The sequence below is a fragment of the Chamaea fasciata genome, unplaced genomic scaffold, assembly GCF_029207755.1.
Source record: "Chamaea fasciata isolate MVZ Bird 193981 ecotype frontalis unplaced genomic scaffold, bChaFas1.0.hap1 SCAF_3, whole genome shotgun sequence".
Taxonomy (NCBI): Eukaryota; Metazoa; Chordata; class Aves; order Passeriformes; family Sylviidae; genus Chamaea; species Chamaea fasciata.
The window spans coordinates 16,187,366-16,215,139 of record NW_027094088.1 but is presented as its reverse complement, the minus strand read 5'-3'; the positions used below and the strand labels follow the sequence as shown (position 1 = coordinate 16,215,139).

At 41.8% G+C, this 27,774-nt stretch overlaps 1 protein-coding gene across 3 annotated transcripts in view; it reads left to right on the top strand.

Moving 5' to 3' along the window:
- The first annotated feature begins 430 nt into the window (after positions 1–430).
- XDH (xanthine dehydrogenase) overlaps positions 431–27,774 on the top strand; it is a 48,272-nt gene continuing 20,928 nt past the window's right edge. Inside the window, exons 1-18 of one of the 3 annotated variants that reach the window (XM_066178144.1) lie at positions 431–624; positions 8,295–8,352; positions 10,701–10,797; positions 11,932–12,040; positions 13,100–13,226; positions 14,018–14,079; positions 15,840–15,908; positions 16,698–16,766; positions 17,223–17,309; positions 18,568–18,709; positions 19,293–19,385; positions 20,349–20,500; positions 21,326–21,419; positions 22,222–22,331; positions 25,095–25,279; positions 26,046–26,214; positions 26,663–26,752; positions 27,424–27,593. In XM_066178144.1, the coding sequence (XP_066034241.1) occupies positions 10,760–10,797; positions 11,932–12,040; positions 13,100–13,226; positions 14,018–14,079; positions 15,840–15,908; positions 16,698–16,766; positions 17,223–17,309; positions 18,568–18,709; positions 19,293–19,385; positions 20,349–20,500; positions 21,326–21,419; positions 22,222–22,331; positions 25,095–25,279; positions 26,046–26,214; positions 26,663–26,752; positions 27,424–27,593 (1,766 nt within the window). In that variant the 5' untranslated portion in view covers positions 431–624; positions 8,295–8,352; positions 10,701–10,759. Of the gene's footprint in view, positions 625–1,232; positions 1,444–8,294; positions 8,353–10,700; positions 10,798–11,931; positions 12,041–13,099; positions 13,227–14,017; positions 14,080–15,839; positions 15,909–16,327; positions 16,426–16,697; positions 16,767–17,222; positions 17,310–18,567; positions 18,710–19,292; positions 19,386–20,348; positions 20,501–21,325; positions 21,420–22,221; positions 22,332–25,094; positions 25,280–26,045; positions 26,215–26,662; positions 26,753–27,423; positions 27,594–27,774 lie in introns of those variants that run through there. The other 2 variants (XM_066178142.1, XM_066178145.1) reach the window with 2 other exon arrangements.

Below are 27,774 nucleotides of genomic sequence, written 5' to 3'. Positions count from 1 at the left end.
TAGCTGTTCTAGGGTATAGCCTGGGAAACAGAATAAATGAGACAGAAGATGAAAGCTGGTAAAAAGGATGTATGTTCTGTAGTCACTGTGAAATCTTTCCATAATACTGAAGGAAAGACTGTTTCTGAAAATTGTAATTTAATTAGGTTTTGTGATCTCATGAATTATTCAGAGAGGTTCCTGAGACAAAGACTTTGATATAGTGCTTTCCCAGGGATTTTCAAGAAATAATAAAAAAACCTAATCAAAACTTATTGAAAATGAAGAAGGAAAGCAAAATCATAAGAATCAGCAAGGAGCAGACAGGATAAGGAACAGTGCTAGGAAACTTCCTTGAGACTTTGGAACTGTGCTGTTTTGTGGTGGAATTTTAAACTGGATCTAGCAGTTTGGATATCCGGTTCATTAAATGAGTGCATGTCATATGCAGGGGCCTGTGGATGATTCTGCCAACACCTTTGGAAGAAAAAAAAAAGGAAGGCTTCACACAAAATGTGTGGTTGTGTAATGGAGAAGCCAGAAGAAACCACCACCAGGGAAATGGAAGAAAAAAATCCTTGATTTTCCTCTGTTTCACTGGCCACGTGCACCTAGGAACCTGTATGTAAGGATTAAGCAAAACAGGTAAGACTAAATGCTTTAAGAGCCCAGTGTAAACATTATGGTCTGAGTCCTGCACTTCTTTTGAGGTGCTGGACCAGAGTGCCCGTTCTCTAGAATTGCTTTTATGTGGACAAACACATACCTGTTTAAATTATGTCCTCCCACGAAGAGGGTGCTGTAGCTTTAAAACCGCAAGCAAAAATAGAGAAATAGTCTTGCAGTTAGTTTACCAGCAGATGTGCACATATCAAGAAGTTTTTAAAATAAGCAAGTGCTGTCATTAGAGACCTCTGTGTGGTGAATGCCAGGTGGATGGCTGTGCACAGAACAAGGTAAACAGCTTTTTCGTGTCAATATTTGGTACAGGATAGCTGGGAGAACCACCCCCCACCCCAAAGTTTGCATTGCATTGCAAAACCCTGTGAATTCCTTGCTAGCAGCCGTGTCAGTGGCACACGGCAATGCCCCAAGCCTGGCAGCATAATCTAAAGGGAATGTAGCTGAATTGTGATCCTCTGTATAAAAGGGGGCGGGTCACTCTGCTCGTTCCAGCTCCTTTTCTGTCATTAGGGCTGCAGAAGCACCAACCAAACACAGCTGGCACGCCTCTTCATGGCCTCTTATATAATATGAGGTTTCACAGGGCACTGATGTAGAAATAAAGTCAAACATTGAGGCAGACTCATATTACTTGTGGTGTGGCTGGTGCTCACTTGTGGGGAGTAGGGCTGCTCTCACAGGGGTGGTCTGTGGCCCTGTTTGAGTGAAGTCTGGGAGGTGTGCAGGATGGCTCCAAACGAGGCACGGGATGAACTTGTTTTCTTTGTGAATGGTAAAAAGGTAAGGAAGATTCCAGCTTTCTCTCCGGCTTGCTCCTGGATTGTGGTTTGATTACTTACTTTTCTAGTTATCTCCTTCCTCCTCTGAAGTTTTCTGATAAGAACACATATTCCATGGCTTTTGAATATTAAATTGTGAATACTACATATTGCTTTGCTAAATGGCTTTTTCTCTTCTTTGACTTTACCTTGTGAATTATTCAGAGAGTAACACAATTACATAATATTCCTTTCACATTTTAGATTTGTCGGCAATAATTTATTACAATTCTGAAGTAACGACTTTTAAATAAGTGTGCACTGCTTAATATAGGCATTTCTACTAGAAATAATTTCAATACTTACAACTGATCTGGAAAATTTAACTCAAATGGAAGCATCCATATATAATTCATATGCTCAATAACTAATTCTAACATCTGATTTTTGAAAGGGATTTAGAAAAATGTTTATTCCATTTCCATTTAAGAAGCTAGAAAACTCTTCCAAATGAAAGTCCATTAACTTATACTGATTCCTGACAATAACCTTAGGAGTGACTGTGTCTCGCAGGAGGCTGGGGTGCTCATTGCACATGATGGACATATTTGAACAGTTTGTCCCCGAGCCCCCATTCCTCAGTTTGGACTTTGCCTGGCTGTGAATGCAGCCTGGCCTCTTTGAAGGCTTGTAAACAGTCAAAGCTGACTCTTTGACCACCCTACCAAGTTAATTCTGTTTCTGAGCTGCCTTACCCACCTTCCCCTTGCCTAGACACTTGGGCAAGGGAACTTGTGCCAAAGCAGCTTCCTGCTGGGAAGCCTGGGGAGGGGAGAGGGCTGCATATCCACTCGTGTGGAACCAAAAGTTTGCAAACCTTCCCTGTGCACCACTTAGGGGGAAATCGTGTGGTGTACTAAGTTTGGACTAGACAATTCACTTTTTTATCCCTTGAAGGATCACACAATACTCTCAGTTTGTTAAAAAGCTTTGTGCCCTGCCTTACAGACTGGCACAGGACTAATATCCATTTTGCTTTTGTTGGTCTTTCATGGTAGTTTAATCAAGTGTAAATGTTGACGAGAGTGTGGCTACAATTAGGGATTTTAGTTATAAATTTGTATTCCAAATCAAATTGGAATTAGACTTTTCCAAGGTACTAGTGGATTCAGTATGAATGTTTTGTTTTATTGAAATATTAACAGTTTACTGAAGAACGAAGTTTATCTAGTGTGCAGTAAAAGTTAGTCATAGAGCTGTTAAGTGTAATACTGATGTAGAGCCGAGGTTTGGTTCTCAGGTTTTATAGAGAAGGATGACAACTAAAGCTTTGTTCACACAGACCAGTAGTGGTTCATATGTGTTAATTGGCGTATCAGCCATTCATTGTTTCTCGAAAGAGATGAAAACTTGAAACTCCAAGTTAATTGTAACTTGCTAATTGAGTCTGTTAATTGAAATTGTGGCACAGGATGGTCTGTGAATTTTATCTGTTTAATTTTCTGCTGTGGTGGTCAGCAGGTGGCACGCCATCAACTTGTCTTCGTGCTCTGTGAAGTTTTAGAGGGTAAACATGGAGCTCTTTAGATCTTGCATTAGGAGGTTGCCACAAATGTGTTGGGCAATCCAGACCCTGATACAAGCCAAGTGTCCTGTCTTGTTTGATTTTTTTTTTTTCCTGGTATGCCCTAATGAAAGAGAATTGTAGTTCTGGTGCCAGATCAGCTGAGGTTCAGAACCACTAGGCCTCTCATGGTTGGTATGAAGAGTTCATAAACTAATTCCTGCATGCAGTTACAAGTGGTGCTTCAGCACTGGCTGGTGCTCAGTTCTTACAAGAGCACTGCTCTGTGTAAACTGTTAGAAAACTCCTTCTTCCTGGAGAAAACTTTTTGTCTAACACATAAAAATGTCTGTTAGTCAAAGCCCAGAGCTGGCCCTGTGGGACTCTCTTTTTATGCACATGGGATGAGGCAGAGAAGGGGAGAAATGACAGCCCAGGCCCTGAAGGCCATCAGCAGAGAACAACCTGCTCATCTTGGATCTTCTGTCTGTCCTTGCTGTGTCCTGCACACAATAAACCTGCTTTGAGTGACACTGGCCTTGTAGCATTTCAGCAATTTTTATGGAACTGCTGTTCCTGTTTACAAAAGCCATCTCTCAAAGCTCACAGTGTGCATGTGTAAAGGGGTTTATCATAGTGTGATCTTAGCAGCTTGGCTAAAAAAAAACCCACCAAGGGATGATTTATATTACCAATGGTGCCAAGTCATTTAAATGTCAAAGCTCTCTCAGCATCCTTTCCCCCTGCCTCATGGAGCAGGCAGTTCTGCAGTTCCATTAAAGGAGCAGGTTTCACTTGCTTCTACCCAGAGCCTCCAGTGGCTTTTTTTTTTTTTCTTCTTCTTTGTGTGTGTTGCTGAAGTGGCTCAAGTTACAACCCCACCAAATGCAGGTTTAGGAGCGAGAATTGGGCTCATGGGGCACTCTGCCCAGTGGCAGTGTATGTGAAGTTTGTTGGGACATGGCTACACGTGAAAGGTTATGTCATGGAAGGAGTGGTGACAAGTGCCTGGAAGTGCAGTTCTGCTGGAGCAGCAGGTAGCAAGAGGGGAAGTGGAGAGGTAGGCATTAATATCTTCTCTCTGGTGTCCAGTGGTAGGACCTGAGGAAAGAGCATCCATCAGGGGAGGTTAGGAAAAGGTTTTTCACCCAGAGGGTGGTTGGGCACTGGGACAGGTTCCTCAGGGCAGTGGTCACAGCACCAAGCCTGACAGACTTCAGAAAGTATTCGGATAGCTCTCTCAGGCACCTGGTGTGATTCTTGGGGTGTCCTGTGCAGGCCCAGAAGCTGAGCTTTGATGGTTTTAGTGAGTCCCTTCCAAATCAGTGTATTCTATGATTCTAAGTTAGGATATGGCTCTATCTGTCGGGGGCCCTGATTAAATATTCCAGTTGGTTCACTGTGATAACATGGCCAGTGGGAAAGGTTACTGCTGTGTGGATTCATGACAGCTTGACATTGCAAATGGGCCACTGACATTCTGTCACTGTACAAAACCACATGATAAGGGAGGGTTTGTAAGATAGGGACATGGCATGGATTGCAGCAAATTCTCTCTTGCATTAGCCCAGTCTGCACTGTTGTCAAGGAAAAGTCTCCTTGGAACAGCTGAGCATACTTTACATTCAGGACTGTTTATTTTAAACACCTGTTTACTTCACTGGGCATAAAGCTTGGCACACAACTAACTCAAAGTTATCTTAATAGTCTGCCTAGACTAGAATGCAAATCAGCATGCTCAATTTAAAGCTAATCGTGGCAACTTCTTTTCCTTGGCTGACAAGTCTTTCTCATGCATATGTAGCATGTAATTTTAGTTTAAACACGTGTAGTCAATATTTCTATTCTGAATGCTAAAGGAGGATCTATGCTGGAAGCCACATTAGACCTCTTACAGCTTTCAGAGTCTGTGGGTATTTGATTGCTGATGGGACCAGCTAAAATACAGGATTTTTCTGAGCTTGTGAACCTCTGGGTTCTACATAAACAGTGACTTACAAGCTTTCAGTGTGCTGGTTTAAAGCAGAACAAAATGTTCTCATGACCAATAGCAAATTTACATTGTGTGGTTAATATTCATACCCTAGGGGACCTTTACATGGTCCCTAGGGGACCTTTACATGTGACTGGTCTGACCTGCAGTGTGGCAGTCTAGTTAAAACCTTTCGCTTTCTCTTCTTGCAACTTACTGAGTGACCAGGGATTAGTGATTGAATGGGAGCTTGTCCTTCAGGAAAGAGTCTGCTTCTCATTCGTAGACCCCAACTGATGGAAAGCTTAGAATGTTGTTTGGTTAACTAGAAACGTTTGTTTTCTCTTTCTGTTCCTCTGTTTACCTTGTCGAACTACTGTTCTCTTAAACTGATAAATCTCTAACTTTCTGGGAATAATAATTTAAATAAGATGCTTTATGTTGAAAAGGCAAAGTTATCTGAATTAGTGAGAGGCAGGTAGAGAACCTGGAAAAAAAAATTGAAATCAAAATTTTGTACATAAAATTATGGGAAGTGAGCTCAACATTTCTCTGAACTAGACCATGCTCTCTAAAGATGTAAAGAACTGCTTCAGAACCTGCTCTGTATGGTACTTAAAAGCACAAAGAACTGCAGGGGCAGACTAGGCTCCCTGCTGAGGTGGATCTGAGTATTTAAAATTCCTAGAATCAGTAGGCAAACAGACATGTAATACAAACACAGCAGTACAGAGTAAATTTGTTGAGAGTCATTGACTGTCTGTCATTTTCAACAATGTTTCTTTCTGCATTTGATTAATAATTAAGCTACCAAATGCGGTAAAATCCAGTTTTAAATTGTCAAAATGTGGTTGTCAGTGTGATATACCTGCAATAGGACATTTGATTTAAAAAACCAAAATAAAAAAATTACCAAACACTAAAAACCAGTAACCTACCAAAAGAGAAATGTTTCTTTAACTGCAGTATCTAAGTTTTCTGATCCTGCAACCATAGAAGGCAATGGATGTAATTCAGGTTCTTTCTGTACAAGGACACTGGGGAAGGTGAGCAGGAACTGTGATATTGAGCTGTGAATCATATTGTACTGAGCATCAGACAAGACATGTTATTCCCACCCACGGGGTTTGAAAATATTTTAAGAACAAATCACTGCAGGTGATTGCAACAAACCACTGGAGGAATGATACGTTGGAGGACAAACCAACATCAACAAAAATGAGCAAAAGGCAAGAGCAACAAAAAATTTTAACTCTGTGCCCAGCAAGAGAGACTTATCAGCAAACATTCTCCCACCGGGAATCTGAAGTGAAGACAAATGACTCCTTGATCTCTGATGTGTGAGATTTGTGTTAATCCAGAATGTTCTCCAAACTCTTACCCGTTATCTCCCTTAGGTCCCTAGTCTCGGCCAGAATTGCAGACATATGGCTCCAGTGGAGTCGTTTGAAGTGACTGAAGTAGCAATGCAGGGCTGTTGGCTAGAACAGAGTAAGGGTGTGGATTGTCTGGGACATGGTGGGAGACACTTTCTGATAAGGTTGAGCAAAGCTTTGGCTTTGGGACTTCACACTTTCTTACATCACTGAAAGTACATGGAGATGAGTGGTTAAGGGAAAGATGAAGGACTAGGCCTGTCTTGTATTTCTTGCTTCCTGAAAAGAAGCCAGTGGGTCAAACTTTATTTGCTTGGTTTGAGTACATAACTGAGCGCTTCTTGGACTCTTTCAAGAAAACCTCTTGAGACATTTTCTTTGATATAAGCACAGAATAGTCTTTAACTGTTCTGAAGTTTCTTCTCTGTACCTGGCTATCGTGGAAGCTGCTTTGGAAGGGTTTGCAATGGACATTGGCACAGACATGAGGAAGAAACTCAGCATGGCAGTGACAGTGGGAGTTGCTGGGGCAGGCGTTTTGCCTGTGGAATGGCTCTGAAAGGCCATTTGTCCACTCACAGTCGCAGGGATGTTTGGAATTCCCTACTCATTTCTGTTTGTCAAGCTGCTGCAGAGGGACATAACCAGATGATCATGGAAGAGCCACTGCATACTTTTATTTTTTTCTATGCATCCAGGACGTGAGGGAACAGGGGCACTCTGCTCTGAGTAGCAGCAATAAGTGCTGCATGATCTACAATATGACATTCCCAAACTAGAATTCCTGTAGATCATCCTCAGTGCAGGAATGAGATGTGCAAAAAGTGACCAGTTTTGTTTTGCAATTTTATCAGTTAATTCTAAAAAGGTGAACTCAAACAGGAAGTATGAACCTTATCTCTGTAGAATTACCCTGTTACGTGTCAAAGGCATAAAACTGAAGAAGAACAGAGCTTGTAAAAATTTCTTATCAGTGAAAAAAAAAGTAAAAAATACTTGCACAAATGACCCCTGTTTCAATTTGCCCTTCAAACTAGGAGTGATTGATTTAAATAAATTGTAATTATTGTACTTAGGACTTGCATAAAATAAGAGCCAGGAATATGATTATATTCTGGCACACAGCAAATTTGGAAAAGTTTCTTGACAGTTTATGAATTACAGAAAAAGGGGAAGACAAGCCCTGTGGCCATTTGGAGGCAAGAGCACAACCTTGGTTTTTGACCACTGGGCAGAGGTTAAAGTATAACATTTAATGGTTATTTTATGTCTAATGGATAACTTCTAATAGTGTGGTTTATTAATAGGATGGAGGTGGCTCAAAATATGCAGCAAAAATTTCTCCTTTCTTGTAATTTTGTATTCCCACATTTAGAATGGCCACTATTGTAATACTGATTGATTTAATATAACTAGGGGAGAAGGAGAAACTTCAGAGGATTGATACTTGCTGTCCATCCTGCTGCACCTGTGTTGTCACATTACAATTTCCACTACTGAGTTTTTCTCTCCGCAAAATCTATTACTGATGCTCTTTCTGTCATTCTGTTTATCTGATTTTTTCCTGTCTCTTCTAATAGTAAAAGAAGGGACAGAGTTCAGTTATTCAGGGTCAGTAAAGATGAGACACCATTTGGGACATGTCAGGATCCAAAGATCTGAATACAAAACACAGTTCTTTCTCTTCTCACTGCTAAGTTTGTTTGCTGTTTTTGATGAAGGGTTTTTTTAGATTTGGTTCAGTGTGCCGTGACTGAAAAACTCAGATGTAAAAACTTCACTCTGACACAATAAATTCAAGGAAATGTGTCTGCATGCGTAACCAACATTGCGGAAATAATCAGTCATTTTGGTCCCTGCTTTGGAAAAGAAGTTGCAGAAAGACAAAACTTTCCCCTTGCAACTAACTTACCTGTGTTGTAAAACATTTTGTGTTTATCAGTATCTTTCTGTTCTTGCAGGTGGTAGAAAAAGATGTGGACCCAGAAACAACCCTGCTAACTTATCTACGAAGAAAATGTATCCAGTGTCAGAAAAAAACTGCAGAAGGCTTTAAATGCCTACAGCATTTCATAATTGTTTACTGTTCTGTCACTTCAGTACTGGACAGAACTTCTGCACAGAGTACAAGGGGGGGGGGGGGGGTTGCTTTGCATTGTCTGGTATTTCTTGCTAGCAAAGACTGCAGCTGCTATTCCAGGCTTAAACAATAACAAATTTCAAACTATATCCTTTAAATGATTTATTAATACTTTAAAGGAAAAAGTTGTAATTTTGCAGAATTGTATTATGATGGAAAGGAAGCAATAATGAGATGGCAATAAAATTGAAGGAAATTTAAGTTTGTTCCACAGAAATCATAAAGAGTTTTCTGGCCAAAACATCGTATTGGCTAGCTAATATCCCATAAATTGATAATTCAGTGCTGTTTATCCGATGACCCAGGGGGGCAGGCTCAGAGGCAGGGGGTCCCCCATGTACCATGGGCATGTTTGTGTGACCAGATGCAAGCAGTCATGTTTCACCCCTGTTTGAAACTGGTCAACAAGTGAGTCAGAACAGCTTCAGGAGCTGAGTAGCTATTGCTGTGATGACCAGGCTGGCTGTACCAGGTCTAGTTCTGTAGGTAGTGTCATTCCATGTTTTCTGAGTTTTTGTCTGGCCAGCTGGGTGTGTACATCTGCCAAACCATTCATAGCTGTGTTGGTGTATCCATACCATGCTGCTGTGTTCCATTTGTCTGGGAGCTGAAGGAAGTACAGGGACATGAATCACACTCCTCTTTGAGGTTTCCAACAGAACTATCAGCAACTCTATTTATCTGAATATACCATAGATGTATAAAGGTCAAGAGGAAATGTAAGTGGCATGACTCTTGTGCCTAGGTGTGCCTGTCTTACCACTAGAACTTTTAAGTCTAATCTTGTTGATAGCTAATGTAAATAGCTTTGTAAAGAGAGAATCTGAACTCTTCAAAACCTGCTGATGTTCTACATGAGCATTCTGGTTAACTTGCTTTGTAGATGTCTGGTTAGGGTCAGACAAATACTTGGAGAAACATGCTTTATTGAGGCTGGTTAGCACTGTTGTCAAGAGAAACATCAGCTAGCATAGGAAAACAGTATTTCTGCTCAAGGAGGCACGTGATTGTATGAGAAGCAGTGGTGGCTTTAAGGGCATGGTTTAGTGGTGGACTTGGCAGCATCATGTTTATGGTTGGACTTGGTGATCTTAAAGATCTTTTCCAAGATCTTCCTAACAGATTCTATGATTCTCTAGAAATGGTCAGTGCCATACTGTTTGCAGTGAAGTCAAGATGAATTGAGATCCCTCTATCAGGTCTCTTGCTTTTCCAAAGGCTCTGTGATGTAGGGAAAGGCACTGATTATCTCAATTTGATGTGTCCATTGCCAATGAAATCAGCTAATTTTTACCCCACCAAAAGTCTCTCAACATTGGCCAATCCTCTTTGCAATAAATAATAGTGTCTAATGACCTTCTAATGAGTGAAGGAATCTAAGCAGAAGTGACTCAAAGTATTCTCTTCTGAACTCCCTTTGCAGAACATTTGATGTAATTCCTGATTTTAAAGCATGACCATGAGCTCAGCAGTCTGTGGAAGAATCTGCTTAAGCCAGGCCATACACTCTGTGAGCTCCCAGGTGTCTGTGCAGGGGTACTGTGCATCTCCATGAGTTCTGGCTCTCAGTGTCTCCCTCCTATGGTTTTATGGGACCCATGCTCCTGGGGAGTGTGCCTGGCTGGTTTTGTCCCTATCACCCTATCAATTTGCAAGCCATCAGAAATGGGATGGCCAGACCATGACTTTTGAGATGCAGGTAGTTTGTGAACAGTTCAAATGCAGCTCCCAGCCAGTGCTAAACTGTGTAACTTGTAGCCCTGAGTGACTGCCTGCCCTGCCTTGGAGCCTTCTGGGTGTTAGGAGTCACCAGGTGTAGGAAGAAGTCAAGCCCCACCAGTAAGAGGTGCTGACAGAGGATGTCACTGTGTGGCTCAGGGATGTGGCTGCATGCCTGAACAGCTCCTGCTCAGCAATTACCAATGCTTTGTCTCCCTTATGTCATTTCCTTTTCTGAGTAATGGAAAGTGGGCACTGTTGCAGTTGAGGGTATTTTTTTGTTTATTTCTAGGAGTGAGTTGGAGTGTGGGCTGTGTCCTTATGAGGGGTTTGGGTGTTGATCTCCATAGTTACATGCCAGCTTTTGAAAGTTTGCTTATGTTAAATTATTAAGCAGAAGAAATGAGTGCTTTGTTTCCAGCAAGAACTTGTTGCTCAGCCTTGATTGACAACTTGAGCAGGTTTCTGCCAACATTTTTTGTGTTTTCCTTAATTCCTCTTCTCTCAGTGGGCCTGTGTGGAACCAAACTAGGCTGTGGAGAAGGTGGATGTGGTGCTTGCACTGTTATGATATCGAAGTATGATCCCTTTCGGAAGAAAATCCTGTATCCTTTGCAATCTGAACTCTGCAGCAGAGAAATAAAATGGGGACAGATCCAGGTTCCTGACATACCAGACATGGTACTATTTTTTAAAAAAAAGTTATATAATGAATGTTTCTGCCAAAACATGTTTTTTTCACTTTCAGAACATAAGCTCAGAAGGCTAAGATAAGAAAGTATTTTTCTTAAAGCATTGCACAATGCTGATAGGGAGTTATTTCTTTGTGCCCTGCAATATCTGATTCTAATGTAACTTCTTCCTGTGAGAATCCATATAATGATTATTGTGATAAAATCCTTATTGTATTATATCAATAATCTTGTTTCTGTATGCCAGCAGATATTAAATTTTTTCTCTACTTGTACTGTAATCTTCAGAATTATTTCCTGAGACAAAATTTCCACCTGTTCTCACTTTAATTAAGTGAAAGGGGAAACAATGGAATCAAACAAAAAGGGGAATGCAGAGAGAGAGAGGATGAGATAGAGAGATGGGCCCCAGTTTAGTTTTACTGTGGGGAACAGAAAACACTGAAATCTTTAATATATTTGGAATAATGCTTGGTGATACTATAACTTGGATCCTCTGAATGGTTCTGCTTAATAGCATGGCCATGAATAACATATCTGTAGGGTCATTACTCTGTCTTCATAGAAATGAGATAAAATAGCTAGTTCTTATACGAGTTTTGGCAACATCATTCTCTTTTACCTTCAGTCTAGACTTTCCCCCCATGTTTACCACCTAGAAGCAGCTTTCTAGCTGAAAGACTGAGAACTCCAGGCTCTTATGTAACTTTGCAAGCATCCAGCTGCATCTTGGTATTTGTAGTCTGCCCTTAAAATTAGGTATATGGGTTCTGTGTCTTAACATGCATCTTAAGGATGTTTAAAGTTGCTGTATCTAGGTGAAATCCTATGGTATGTGCCCAGTTCAAACTGCAAGGGAAGTTGATTAGAACTTTGGGTGACTGGGTGGTGTAGGATTTGGCTTGTAGTTAATTCTTGTATCACATCTATTTACATGCTCCTGTTGTGTCCACTGCTAGAGCTTCTGAGTATTTTCACTGCTCCTGTTCCCTTTTTCCTTTGCTGAGCAGCAGTGTCAAATGAAATTACCTTAATGTACTGTTTTAGCCACCATACTGCCAATGCTTGTCTCTTCCCTGTCTGTGCCCTGCATCACGTGGCTGTAACTACTGTTGAAGGCATAGGAAACACAAAATCCAGGCTGCACCCAGCCCAGGTAAGCTAATAATACTGGTAACTTTAAAACCCTCTATGCATGTTTTCTTATGCTAATTAAAGGTGTTCCAGGACACTGGGACCTCCACTATAGTGCCAAAGCCACAAAGCTGAGTCTTCACATGAGCAATCCATACTTGCATGCATGGCTAAGTAACAGAATCAAACTCCTGAGGCAATGATACAGCTCTGTTCTGCCCCTAACAATTTAACTGATGTTGTCCTGGCTGAATTACCAATGCTTTTTTTCCTCAGGCTGCATGGCTGTATGTGGTCCACATCCTGGTCTGGGAAGGCTGTTGTTGTGGGGAAAGCCAATATAATGACCTGGAGCTAGGAAATCTGAGATAGGTTTGGGCTCTCCTATATGGCTTTCCACGAATGACTTTGGTTTCTGATCTTGCATAGTTAGGAACCTTCCCTGCAGTAGTGAAGTGAGGTTTGGTTCAGCGATGCTTCAGGAGTCTCAAAGTATTCTTGGTGAGAAGGAGTGACAGGAATGTGCATCCTTGCTCTTCTAGCAAGGTGTTACAATGCAGCCTTGTCTCTCTTTGTCAGGGAGCTGCCCTTAAGGTAAACCGTAATTCATCCCAGTTTGCACAGTGGATAGGACTTGTGCCAGTATCTGAGGGAGTAAACAACAAAGTTAGAAAGAAGTTTGATGTGTGTGAATGGATGGCAGCCAGTCTGACCTTTGTTTGTCTTCTTTTCTCTCCTCCTGCCTGAAGATTCCGACAGCTAAATTTTGAAATTCAAACTCAGGTCTAGGCAGGTAGACCCAAACCTTCCTAGCATAGTAAATCTGAAGAACTCCTGATCCCCTTGGAATCTTCTAGTGGCCTTCAGTCATATTTTCAGTTCTAAGCCAAGGTGCAAACTTTTCAGGCTGCCCACTTCTTTGAAGGATGTCTCACAGATTAATTGACAGAGAACATCTGGTGATAATCTTAGCTCCTCTGTGACACTGGGTTTTGCTTTTAACAGAAGTGTAATAGAAACAAGCACTGCAATGAACTCACCTTGATATTACAGGCTAATCGTGGTTTTCACTTTCTCTCAGGAGAGAATAGCAAAAAGTCATGGGTCCCAATGTGGCTTTTGCACTCCAGGCATTGTCATGTCCATGTACACATTGCTTCGGAACAACCCCGAGCCCCACATGGAGGACATCGAAGATGCTTTCCAAGGTAATATTCACAGCCCTGCAGGGGTGCAGCCTGTTCTGCTTTTATTATATCTGCTTCACCCAAGTGGGATGGAGGTGCACCATTATTTAATGCATTTTGTTAAAAACAGCTGATGGTTGTGAGGTTAAGAAATAGCTTTTCCACTCAGAGACTGGCCAGGTGCTGTGAAGTGGACGCCATAGTTCATAAGCAGGGTCAAGTGGCCTCAGTCTGGGATTAGGAACCCACTAATCTTAACAACAGACCAAAAACTAGCCTGTCCTTGAGGGCCTAAAAAGTGTCCTTGTTTATTCATTGCTGTCACAAGAGCCTGCAGAGGTGACAGAGAACATGTCCTCAAGCCAAGGACCAAGACAGAAACATGCAGTGATGGAGTGGGGCAGAATCCAACTGTGTAAATCCTGTGAGAGGCTGCTGTTGTTACTGAGGTTAGAGTCATTACTGTGCTTCCAGCAGTGATCTGAGAGGAATGATGATGCTGGAGAAAGCAATCTCTGTGTAATTCAGGAGACAGACTAGTTGGTATACTAATTAGACTCATACAATTGAGATAAATGAATACTGAATAAGACAGATTGAATTTGTTCTAAATGAATTTCAGTTTAAATTTCAACAAAAAGGGATGGTAGGGTTGTTGCAAGACTCCTGATAAAATTTTTCTCCTCCCAGTTTTTTCATTAGCTGTATCAAGATTTGACAAGCTTTTGTGAGAAACAATAGAATATTCTAAAAGAAGAGAAATTTTTAACCAAAAGACACTAAATCCTTATCCTTTTGCTCTGGCAATGCAGGAAACTTGTGTCGGTGTACAGGCTACAGACCCATTCTGGAAGGATACAGGACATTTGCCAAAGTAAGTGGCTTCAGATGATGTTTTAAAAAAACCTGGAAAGTTGTCTTTCTCTCTGTTACTGAAATACGCCATGAACTCAAATGGGGGCAGAAGGAAATGTATGTGCTCCAAAAACCCAGCTCCAGCTCTTGACCTCTTTGTATGTGATTCATGCATTAATTCAGATAGAGCAAACCCTTTACTCTCTCCATTTGCTGGGACACTTGAATAAGATCCATCTGATGGTCCCGTTTTGGATCACAGGTAATCAGACTCTGTAATTCTTTTCTGTAAGTCTCAGAAAACTCGCCCTCTCTGCATAACACAGCTTGCAGCTGATCCTGATGTGGACAAAGTGTAAAGGTATGGTGCACTGGTAGGGACACACAGTGGAGGAATCTAGTCAGGAATTTGCTTTTTTGAAAGATCAGCTGCAGAGCAGGAATAGCTCTGGAAAGAAGTCAAAATCACTATTTTATAGTTCTTTCCCAGAATTCTGCTGGTTTGGGTGCAGTATGAAGCTTTGCCATAAATTTTCTCTAGTCCCTTTGTACCTGAAAGAGCGCTGGAGGCTGTGAAGAAGAGTAGATCATTATGTACTTCAGTGATTACCAGCCACTTTTGGGTCTACACTGGTATTAAGTATCAAAAGGAAAGAATTTATAGTGATGCCAATTAATTTCATTTTATTATCCAGAATTGCAATCAACAAAGGAGAATACAAGCAGGAGTGAGATCCATTACAAATGGTTGATAAACGAGGTTGATAAAAGCCTGCTTGGATTTCCAACAGGCTTTCCACAGTGTCTCACCAAAGGCTTTTAAAGACAATAGGGGTTAGAAGGGAAGATCTCTGTATGGATGAAAGATTGGTTAAAAGGCAGTACAGGAAAAATGGTATATTTTTGCAGAGAAGTTCTTCTGGGACCTGTGCTGGGAAGCAAGGCTGTTGCACCTATCTCTAAATGTGGTTTAAAAGAGTGTAAGGATATGAGAAAGTAAGCTAACAGATATCAAGTTAGTCTGGGTAGTGAAGGCAGGAATTGGCTTTGAGGAATTTCTGAAGGATTTTATGAACCTGAGAGACTGGAGAATAGAATGGAGTACAAAACAGAAAACACTTCCATGGCTCTTTCTACACTTGAGTACTCTGTGCAGTTCTGCTCCTCTCATCTCTAACAGGGTATAGCAGAATAGAAGATGATTCAGAGAACTGGAACAACGATCACATCTGGGACAACCTGACTTCCATACAGAGAAGTACTGAGGGCACCTCAGCCTCAGAAAAAGAGATGCCAGGGAGAGGAAGGGAGTCTACATAGCACACACAGTGGTCTCTGCTGACCTCTGATAGAGATAACAAAATTGAGGTTAGCAGGTGGAATGTGAACAGGCATCTGCTATTTCCTGCCTCTCCCAGTAAAAGAGCATGTCAAGAAATGAAACTAATGGGAGTCAGATTGAAAACTAAGGCAGGTGGTCTGCCTGGTGGTAGCGTACTGGTATTGTATTGTATGTGCTCGCCCCTTTCAGTCTTCTCTGGGTGTCTTGTCACATCTCCAAAGATAACGGTTGAATGGTTAGAATAGTTCCAAACCAGAACAAGAGGTTTATCAGTACAGTGGGCATGACACTGCAGGATATTGCCTTCCACTGGCAAGAGGAACACCTACTTGGTGGCACCTTTCTTCTGCTTTGGATATTTCTCTCAACAGGGGATCAAACCTACTTCATTTTCTTGGAATATGCATTTTTTCTCAGAACAGTTTCTGTTCCCACAGGACATGAATTGCTGTGGCAGAGTTGCCAATGGCACTGGATGCTGTCGTAGTGGGAGGGAAAAAACCATGGTAAGCTGAATGTTACAATCTGTAACCTCAATTTGCAATATAGCACTGGAGTTTTGATGCATTAGTTAGCCGTCTCTCTTGCTCTGCTGTGTTGCAGATACTTAGAGCTCTCTGAGCTGTTTTTATTGTCTGTCTCTTGGAAGATGCTGGGACTGTGTATGTCCTGATTAGCATGAATGGCCATCATGACATGGGTTTTAAAACAGTGATGTTCCTTCTGAGTCTGCAAGGTCCAACCCTTCTGTGAAATAGCATGGTGACAACTGTAAGCAATGTTTCACCAACATCTGGAGCGTTGAAGTGATACATCTTTCTGTGAAAACAGGTCTAAATTCCCCACCGTGATCTTTACCAAATTTTGCCGTCCAGTGATGAATGAAGTAATTTCCTCTGTGTTCCAAAACTGTACGATTGGAATCTTTTGGAATATCTGGAGGGAAAAAAGTTAATCACGTTGTATGTACCAGTCTAGGTACAAAACAAACAAAGGAATGGAAAGAAGAAATTGGCACATAAGGTAGTGTGAGTATAAAATGAACTTAAGAAACAGAGACTGTAATAAAATTCATTAACAGAAATTTCCAGGGAATTTCTGTGGATTGTTTTTTAGGAAGCATCCAGTGTTGCATGGAAAACTCCAACAATTAAGACTGCTTGGAGTCTCCTTTCTTTCAAGCATGAAAAATGTTACTGCAAATTTCTGAAATCCGGGCATTGATGAAATTCTGTAAAAATTGCAATGTTCTGACTTTGTTTAGAACAGCTGAAATGTGCTTGTTTCTTCTTCAGAATGGGGGCTGCTGTGGAGGAAAAGCCAATGGTCCGGGCTGCTGCATGAATGGAAAAGAAGACAGTGTGGTAAGGTGCCTCTCAACTGGTAGTTTTTCCTTTATTTCTGATGTTCTGAAGTCTTCGATCTGGCTCACTGTATGCCCAAGCCCAGTGCTTTTATTTTAGTAATATTTATTGGAAGCAATTTAGACTAATTTATATTTTATGGTCAGAAAAGCATACCTCACAAAAGGTATATTTGATGCGATTTAACATGCCAATGTGAAAGGGATGTCACTTTTGGTTGACAAAAATATATTAGTGTGTTCAGGGTTGAGGGTTCTGACTAGACATGCAGGGGAATCAGAAAAATATAACTGAAGAACCTTAAATGCTGAATCAGGTGACATAATTTTGCTGTGTTTGCCATATTTTGCTCTATGAAATAGTAACAGGGATTTGAGTAGAAAGAGGAATGAGTTATGGTTGTATGTGGAGAGCTTTCTCCTCAGTCACTAGCCATTTGCATTTTCTCTGTCATAGACAATGACATCCTCCAGCCTGTTCAATTCTTCTGAGTTCCAGCCATTGGATCCCACACAGGAGCCAATCTTCCCACCAGAGTTAATGGTAAGTTCAAAGAAATAGCAGTGATTTGTTGGTTTAGTTATTCTGTACAAGGTTTGAGTGACTCGGTCCCGAGGAAATGGCAGGGCAAAAATGGCTGCTAATGAAAGAAAAGGTATGGGTGTGAATCCTTCCCTGTTTTATAAAACAGAGGGTGTTTCAGCCAGGGTGGGTTAGAAGAAATATTCAAGCCAGGTGCCTGCTCCAGCTGTTTGCCTTTCTTTCTGGTTTTCACCATATGTGTCTCTGCTCTTGGGTTGCCTTCCTTTCCAGTCACTGCCTGCCCAGGGGTGGAACAGTAGCTAAAAGCCAAATGTCAATTTACTAGGTCAGATGGGAACTTCTACATCAAATACAGATATATCTGAGCTTGTGTTCCTGTGTTCCCTTTATATTGTAGGAAGAGAAGTAGGAACTACAGGATGTAGCTGAACACGTATCTCAAATAGTTGTCTTTTCAAAAAACTTCCCTCACCGTAGTGGGAGTAAAAGTTGGGTGGCTCACAATGACATTAAAAGTTAGTTGAGATTAGTTTCTCTCCATGTTTCATTTCTGTCTTTTTTGGGGATCCTCCCCCTTAAGCCATGTGTCCCAGCCAGAAATCTAATCCAGCACATGACGCATTTACAGCTTTCTTCATATTTCAGAACTAAAATTCAGTAATGAATTCTGCTGCTGTGTAAAGCTTAAATGTGTCATGAGCTACAGCATGAGTAGGTTCTCTTAGACCATAGCATAAGACAGCATATTCAGCTTGAGAGAGGGCTCCTCTCTTTCTTCTCCAAGGTGTTCTCCTGCCCAAGGGGTGATCTCATGTTTTCTGCAGTCACTGGATGAAGTAGTTAAAAAGGGAGTTAGAACCTGGCATAGCAGGTAATTGCAATTCATGAGTTCTAAAGACTGACATTTTTGGATTGAGATGAGAATGGAAAGCCCATTGAAGCAACTGTAGCCAGGGGCATGTGCCAGAACCTTGGTCAGATGGAGCTTGCCGGCACAGATCTTGCTAGGGAGATGTGGCAGCAGGATGCACCTGGCAGTGTCAGGAAGGGAGAACTTCTGTCAGCATGAGAAAGACTTTCATCACTGCTAGCAGAAGGATGGGGAATGACAAACTGCCAACAACAGTGTGGATATCCCAGCCCCCTGTCAGTAACTCGGCTGAGACGGAGCCCAGCGTGGCACAGGCATGGGCAGTATGTGAGCAGGGATTCTTGGCTTGATGTAGGAGCTGAGCTCTGTCTGAATTCCCTTCTGCAGACTCAGAGTAACAAACAGCAGAAGCAGATGTGTTTCAAAGGCGAGCGTGTGATGTGGATCCAGCCCACAACTCTCAATGAACTGGTGGCTCTCAAATCCCAGTACCCCAATGCCAAACTTGTTGTGGGGAACACAGAAGTGGGTAAGAGAAAGAGCTGATGCTTATTATGAACAGTTGGAAAACCTTCCATTAAGTATTTTGTGAGAACAGTGCAAATGGAAACCTTTTTCATGGGATTCCTTTTAAAAAGCTATTTATTTTCAAGTTGTATGTTCGAACAGATTTTCTTCTCAGGTAGATTAATCTCACAGTGAATGTTTTTCTCCATTCTTTGCTGGGTCAGGTGAAAAAGAATGCTAATCCAGATCTCCGAGCCTTTGTACTATTTTGCAGAATTTTGAGAAGAAGAGAGTGACGCAGCATAAAATGTCCCCATAAACAAATTAATTCAGTTGCGAAAGCTGCATTTTGAAGGACTTTTCAGTGAGAAAACTCTCAAGACTTGAAAGCTTACTGCCTTCTCACACCAAATAGATACCTTTGCAAACATAAGTGCTGAGGAGGAGCGTTCAGGCATATTTAGTAATTCTGCTGTCTTGAGCAATTGGTTCATGAAATAATCACTAAATGTTGTAGGGTTTATTGTATTAATTTTTCTTTCCTGAAGGATTATGTGCAACAGTAGCCATGTCACACAAGTACCAAACAGTGTCTTTTCCTTAAGGTATTGAGATGAGATTAAAGAACTTGCTGTATCCAGTGATAATAGCACCAGCATGGATCCCTGAAATGAATGCTGTTCAGCACACTGAAACAGGTGAGCAAAAAAGAGGCAGAACGCCTGTGAGGTGAGTGGAGATTCCTTGAAATAAGAAAGAGGGTGTGAAGGAAAATCCCCAGATCAAAGATTGTTTTCTGTATGCATTATACCTTTCCCATGCAGGAAATCAAGTGAGTGATGTGTAAAAAAGTGAGCTGGGGATGTTTAGCCTGGAGAAAAGGAGGTTCAGGGGTGACCTTATCACTTTTCACAGCTCCCTGAAAGGAGGGTGTAGCAAGGTGGGGGTCAGTCACTTTTCCCAGGTAACAAGTGACAGGACCAGAGGAAACTGCCGCGAGCTGTGCCAGAAGATGTTCAGATTGACATCAGGAAGAATTTCTTCACTTGAAAGCATGGTCTAGCACTGGACTGGGCTGCCCATGGAGGTAGTGGAGGGAGTCACCACCCCTGGAAGTGTTCAAGAAATGACAGGACGTGATGTTTTGTACTGTGGTTTAGCTGATATGGTGGTGTTCAGTCAGAGGCTGGACTCAGTGATCTTTGGAGGTCTTTTCCAACCTTAACTATTCTGTAGTTCTATTGCCCTTAGCTTTGTGATGGAAGTGGGTCAACCTTACAAATAGAAGTACCTAGGACAATTAGGTGTATATGGCCCAGTGTCTGGTAGGATATTTAAAGTGTGGAAACTGAAAAGGAGTTGGAGTTCACTTCTCAAATGACAAACTAAAACTTATAGGAGGCCAATATTGGTAATAATACACAGATGGAAAAAGGTGGTGTGTTACTGTCATGTGGGAGATAGCACCAGCATGAGCTGTGCTTTAAAGGTGAATTTTATTCTGAGGGTGTGATGTTTACATGAAGTGCATTCTAAATAGTCTGGTGTAACTGAAGGTCTAATTGAACTCAGCGGCATCTAAGCTTTGCAGACACAGTAACTGTCCGTCTGTACCTCAGAATTTTGGAGAACAACAATTCTTTTCCTTTGTTTGTTTACAGGGGTCACCATTGGTGCTGCCTGTACCCTGAAGTCAGTAGAGGAGGTGATGAGAAAAGCGGTGGCAGACCTTCCTGCATACAAAACAGAGATCTTCCAGGCTGTCCTGGAGCAGCTGCGCTGGTTTGCGGGGCCACAGATCAGGAATGTTGCTGTAAGTGACTTGGGAGCACCAGGGCTGCAGTTGAAAGCTTCAGTCTGAGGAGCTGCCCTGCCTCATGCATTGTTCGTGTGCCCTGTGGATCGCACAGGAGAGCGTTTGCAAACTTCGGGAAAGAAACCAGCACACAAAAATCAACCCCAGAAAGTGATGGGGTCTCAGCTGGTGTCTCTGCTGCACTGATGTCACACATCTAGCAAGAAAGGGAAACACAGCAGTTGTCCAGGTCTTTCGTTGCTGTTATCACCAAGTGGCGGGAACTGTAGTGACATCTGACTAATTTAACAAAAAAGGTATTTAGAATGCTGGACAAACTTCAAAGAAGCAGGTGTGTGTATTATTGCCATGACAACTTGGGCAGTCATAGTGTTAATGTATCAGATCTGGCAAAATTTCCTCTAGTTTTAAAGGGGAAGGTGCGTTCAAATTCAGTGTGCTCTAAGAAAAAAATACCAAGCAAGCAGTTAAACCAACCTACCGAACAAGAACTTTTGTTCCACGAGACACTGTACCATACATTTGTTTTGGAGCCAAAAACCTTGGTTCCTGATTGTTACTGAAAATATCCTTTTTAGTTTCATGTATCCTCCCTTAATAGCAGAAACAGTGATTGAATTTTGGCATGGTTGTGCATATGAAGTTTGAGCATAAGGTGGTCTTGATGCATTAACAAGACACTATTCTAAATCTGTTTCAGGCAAATGTTAATATTGTCTGAGACATCATCTGATTTCATGGGGTTTGGGTTTTTCCAATTAATTAAAGGCCAAAAATTGCTTAGATTTTTAATGTTTATCTGATGCATTATTTTCACTCTAGGCTATTGGTGGGAACATAATGACAGCCAGCCCAATTTCTGACTTAAATCCTGTGTTAATGGCAAGTGGAAGCAAACTGACTTTGGTATCAAAAGGTAAGTTACAATTCCCTGTGGCACTGAGGGGAGTGGGATAGTCAGCAGTCCTCTGCCATGGATTGTTAGGTCAGGCCAGAACTTGAAAGTGGAAATTAACATTATTAGTCTGAGTCTTCAGTGTTTTCACACTTTTTGAGGCTAAAGTCCTAAAGCTAGACCTAAGGTTGGCTTCCTAAAGAATTTTGAACTTCTGTGCCAGATGAAATCTCTGGTACTGTGCATATACTTACAGACACGTCCTTGTGAAGAGCTGGTTGAAGATGTATACTAATGAAAAATAATAGGCATGAAAGAGTTTCTGTCACTATCACACTTTAATCCTTCTGGTTTATTCAGATAAAGACTAAAACTTGTTTCTTTTTCTAAGAAAAAAGCCAAGCATCTCAGTTTTTATTTATTCTTGGGATTTTTTTTTAAAATAGGATCCTTGAAGTAAGTGGACCGTCTGATCAGTGGACTGAGTGCTAGTTTGTGTGCAGGCTATGGAAAGGAGAAAGAGGGGGATTTCATTAGAGCATTGGAAACTGGCTGACCTGGAAGCTAAACTTTAATTGGATAAAGAGGGAAGGAACTTTGATCAGTTCCTGTACAAAGAAAATTTAGTATGTAGGCAGAAGCTGTCTTAGATTCCATAAATACCAAAGTAAATCTGAGAAATATTTTCCTGATTTTCCACAAAGAGAGTGGAAAAATGAAATCAGATATCATATCAAGAGTGATTTGCGTGGTTTGAAGGCTTTTGCACACATACTATTGCCATTCTTCATTTATTCACCATTGATGTCCCTTTGCTCTACAGAGGGCAAAAGGACTGTCACGATGGATGAGAAGTTTTTCACTGGCTACAGAAAGACAATAGTTAAGCCTGAAGAAATACTTCTCTCTGTTGAGATACCCTACAGCAAAAAGGTAAGCTTGTAAGAAAAACTTCACTGATTGTGGAGATAAAATGCTGTTATTTGAATGTTGTTTTCACAGTTAAGCACCTTTTTCCTGACCGACCCCCAAATACTTACATAATCCCAAGTGGACCAGGAAGCAAGTGAATTACTTGGAGAAAATCCAGCAGCACACTATTTTTCACAAGCAAAGGGAGCCAGGCTATATGATAAATATACTAAGCCCAAGAATTTTTCTAGTGCAAGGAAGAGAAATTTCACTTTATTATCTGAAGCTTTTTGAGTGCATTTGGTAATGATGAACTGTCACAGTTATGTTCCCAGAGGTAGAAGTTCTGCTTGAAAAGTAGAACAGAAAAGATTTTAGTAATTTCTGATGTAGAGTGAAGTTAATGTGCCAAAGATTCCTGCTTAATTTCTGTGAGCTGAAATGGGAAAAGAAATGGGGAAAAGTCTGTATGGATAAAAGGGAAGCTCAGTTTCTACATTCTTGTCTTGCAAGATGTAAACCACAAAGACAGACTATTAGGGCATTTTGGCCATGTGGACTTCCAGCTTCAAATGAGGCTGCACAACTTTCTTTGAATGGAACAACGAGTGCTTCTCTGCTGTAGCAGCATAAACCACAACTGATTCAGTGTCTAAGAAGTAAAACTCTCCTTTTTCCTTTAGGGCTGACAACATCAGACTGTAATTTTATGCTTGTGAAGGTACTTACCTTCTTAGGGCTTGTGGTTCCAAGTCATAAGATGCAAGGATTTGCAGCATGGTGATGTATTTTCTTTATAAATGGAAAACAGTGATTTACTTGAAATGCCATTGTATTATGGGAGAGAACTAATAAATCCCTTGTCTATCCTCTCAAATTTTTCTATTTAGCTACTAAAGGAACAAAACTATTTTATTTATGGTGGTTTTCCCATCTATTTCTGAGTGATCCTTCTTTGGTCTTGTGATAAAAGCATCACTTTTTGCCAAAATGAGAAACACACTTGAGGTTGCCAGTGGAAAACACAGTATTTCTCCGTTCACGTGTCTCATGGCAATTTCACAAAACAAACAAATGTTTACAAGCAGGGGCAGTGGCTTCAGCCCTAGGTTATATGCAGCTCGTTGATCTGCAAAACTAAAGCAGCTTTTGAACTCTCAGCTTCATGGTTTCTTGGCTAATATTTGCTCACAACTAAGGAGGCTGAAGTTCTTCAGGGCATGTCTGAAGGTGCTGGCATGTAGCAGGCAAAGTTTTCTGCAACTCTGATTTCCTCATGAATGAAAGCAGGGCTGTTTCAGCACTTAGCTAAGCAGAATATTTTGGTTTATCCTTGTTTGAAACTGATGTTATGTCTTGCATTCATGTATCTTGCAACACTAAGGGTAAGACTGGCCAAACTACAGAAAGAATTAACACGCTCTGTTGTTTGCCAAGAGACCCAGGCAGGCATGTGATGTGATAGTTCACTTACCTACACTCCTAGTGAGGAAAGATCATGAGTGCCTTTTCTCCCACAAGACTCTGAATGAAGAAAATTAAGGTGTCTTTTGAGGAGTGAAGGCAATATTGCCCTCTTGCTGCAATCATGTTATTGGAAATCTCTTGCTTGTACAATAAGATAAGAGGCTGCTTTTTCTCCTCTTTGAAAGCTAATTGTTTTAACAAGCAGAGTGGCAGAATGTCCTCATTGGAAGGATGCTATTGATGTTCCTCTCCTATTGTCTGCTTGCTGCTGAGTAATTATTTGAATTCAGGAAATGAAGCACACCCTTCAGTTATATCTCCAGTAACAAGTCCTTGTTGCACAAAAGGGACCTCTTGTGAAACTGTTGTCATTGTCAACAGGAGAGAAATTGTTATATGCAATAATGAAAGAATTGCTGTCCACTTCAGATTAGAAGTAATTAATGAAGCACACTGCTGTTCTGTGTGGAGTCACTTGGCTGAGCTATTAGAGAAGAAACTTGTTAGAAAACTCTCCAGAAAGGCAGTGCGAAGACAACAGATCTGATTCTTCTCTTAGTCTGCAGGGTGCTTGAACAGCAATTTGTCCTCACGTGCAGTACAGGCAAGAGGACTGACCATGCTGAGACTCCAGGGTGTCACCATTACATGGTGCATCCTGGTAGAGTGTTAGTCTCATATTTACAGCCACTCTTGGTAAGAGAGCTACTGAGTTTTGTGCATTGTAGCTGCTGATGCATTTACAAGAATTTCCTCGCTCTGTGGGAGACCAGGATAGTAACTGAGAATTCTATTTCCAGTAACAGATTAAATTTTCTTTTATTAGTTAGTCTGGTCTACTCGAAAACTGAGAGACATTTGTGATTACTGATTTCAACTCTTGCAGATTTCAAAGACTTCTGAATGGAAGGGGTTTAGGATACTGATTAGACTTCCAGCTTAGCAGCCTGGGAGGAAGAAAAACCTGCTGAGAAACTGTAATTTTGTTTATGCACAAACGATTTGTCTTGGTTCTTCCTCTTGAGATGTGGAAAAATGTGACAGGTATGAGCAGATCTCTGTCAAAGCTTGTTTCCCCCACAGTCCCAGGCTTGGTTACAACCACTAAACTGATACACTAGAATTAATCATTGAATTATGTGAAAATAAACAGTGGTGCCTGAACAAACATGTCCTGCTTGGCCCTGCACAATGAATCAACCAGATGCTGTTCCCTGGAATAGCTCATGCACACAGAGATAGGTAAACAGTTTGTCTACATTTACACTCCAAAGCATGCCAAGGTAGGGAATAAAGAAATATTTTCCTGTCTTCCAGGGTGAATACTTCTCAGCTTTCAAGCAGGCTTCCCGTCGTGAGGATGATATTGCTATTGTGACCTGTGGGATGAGAGTCCTCTTCCAAGATGGCACAAGCAGAGTGGAGGAGATAAAACTAAGCTATGGAGGAATGGCTCCTACCACTGTCCTGGCACTAAAAACTTGCAAGGAACTCACTGGCAGGTATGGATTTTTCTATGATAAAAAGACTGTCTAATGGAACTGTGCTGATTTTTACAGGAGCAGTTTAAATATCTAAAACACCCTAAATCCTCTCTGAAAGTACACCAAAGGAGAAAGGGGAAGAAATATAGTTAGGCTTCTGCAGAAGTGTATTTTGTGTAATGCCTTGCTTCCTCCAATATGCCTTACCCTCAAAGATCCATGTCATTTTCTCATTCAGAGAGCCATTTTCTTGCCAAATTTGCTCATCAATTGAAGTGGACAGAAGCTGGATGTGTTCATGACCTACAAAACTCTGTTCATTTCAAATTGGACAGAAAGATCAGTGCTTTTACCATGTAATAGCTTTGCCATATCTTTAGGAGAGGTAACATGAGCCCAAGATGAGAGCAAAGCACATGTGCTAGGAACAGATAGAACTGGTGGCTATTGCTTGACAGTTCTGGGAACAGCATGAAGCTGTGTCAGGGGAGGTTTAGGTTGGATATCAGGGAAAAGTTTTTCACCCAGAGGGTGGCTGGGCACTGGAACAGGCTCCCCAGGGCAGTGGTCTCAGCACCAAGCCTGACAGAGCTCAAAAAGTGTTTGGACAACAATCTCAGGCACATGTACTGATTCTTGGGGTGTCCTGTGCAAGGCCAGGAGCTGGACTCGATGATCCTGATGGGCCCCTTCCAGTTCAGCATATTCTGTGATTGTCAAAAGAGTTAGTCTGCCCTGGTGAATTTAGGTCTGAACAAGGCCTGTCACCTCTGTTCCCTTGCAGAGACTGGAATGATAAGCTGCTGCAGGATGCCTGCCGCTTACTGTCGGGCGAGATGGATCTGTCTCCTTCTGCTCCTGGCGGCATGGTGGATTTCCGACGCACACTCACCCTCAGCTTCTTCTTCAAGTTCTACCTGACAGTCCTGCAGAAACTGAGCAAGAGTGGCACTGTGAGTGCTCCTTGGGAAGGCAGATTTGGGGAAGGAGAATGTCTTTGTGCTACCTTGCTGGGGAAAGGCACAGGGAGGGTTCAGATTTGAGCAGAGTCCCACCTGATAACAATCCATGCTGCAATAGCTGCCAGAACTACTCTACTGCTTGCATAACAGTGACTTGTGTATCTTCCCACTTGCTTTCTTGTGGCACCCTCACCTTGTGGTGGAAGGGTGTAGCTCTGTGGGTTCACAGGATGATTTCTGGACTTCTCCCATTTGCTGCATTACAAGTGGTCTTGTGGCTCTGTGGTTATTCTTGGCACAGAGCCTGAGCCTTGTTTGCCTTTAACTCAGTAGGTTATGGATTACCTTAAGTGGGAGATGGAGAATGGAAAATATCCTGAGCTACTGGGGAAAGTGAGAAAGGAAGGGACGGTGATTTTCTTGAATATGTCTCTGGCAGAAAACTATGTGTGAGCCCGTCCCTTCAAACTACCTCAGTGCTACAGAGTTGTTTCACAAAGATCCCATTGCAAATGCCCAGCTCTTCCAAGTAAGTAGCACCTTTCCCAAGTAAGTAGCAGTGTTGGCATGACAGAGATGCAGGTTTTTTTGTAGCTCAAACTGTGCTTCTTATCTTCTTGTCTCCTTGAGTATGGTCATCACATAAACTTTCATAATGCCATGCATGAAGCTTGTATTTGGGTCTCAATCCTTTCCTCACTTTAGGATACTATTCTTTCCTATCATTGCCCAAGACTGCTGCTGAGAGCCTTATAAAAATCACTTTTCCTCCTGTAGCCAGCTCTGTATCCAAACTGAAATTCCCTTTCTGCTTTCCCCAGTTATAGCCTGCCTTTCTTGGCATCTCTCAGGCTTCATACTTGGGATGTATCTTCTTTCTTATTTCTCTGTTAGTGACCTATTCTCTTCAGCTTTGAGTGTTCAGTTTCAGAACTTGAACCTTCTTATGCAAGATATGAAATCAAACCCTTCCCTTCCACAGCAATTTCAAAACCCAAACTCCTTTCACTTCATTCCCTACAGCTCCCCTCTGTGCAGCCACATCTTGTGGCATCTTGTTTGCCTTCCTTTCACACAGGACTGAGGCCCCATCCCATGCCCCATTCACTAGAATGTCTCACAGTGCCTTTTGCTCTCCCATCAATGCTTCCATCCCCTTCCAACCAAGCCAGTAGTAGTCAGCCATGTGTTTTACTCCAGGAAGTGCCCAAGGGGCAGGCTGTGGAAGATATGGTGGGCAGGCCTCTGGTGCATGTTTCAGCAGCCAAACAAACCAGTGGAGAAGCTGTGTACTGCGATGACGTCCCTCACTATGAGAACGAGCTGTACCTAACGCTGGTGACCAGCACTAAGGCCCACGCAAAGATCCTGTAAGTGTTGCTTCTGAGTTCCAAATGTTGGAAGCATCCAGTGCCTGGTGGCTTAGAAAACATCAATCTGTCAGGGTGTGGGTGAGGGAAAGGGTTTTGCTTAGGTGGGAGCTCCAGTTCCTTGCACATTGTTACACGGAGGCGAGCTCTGTGTGTGTGACAGCTGCCTTGCAAGTCTGTG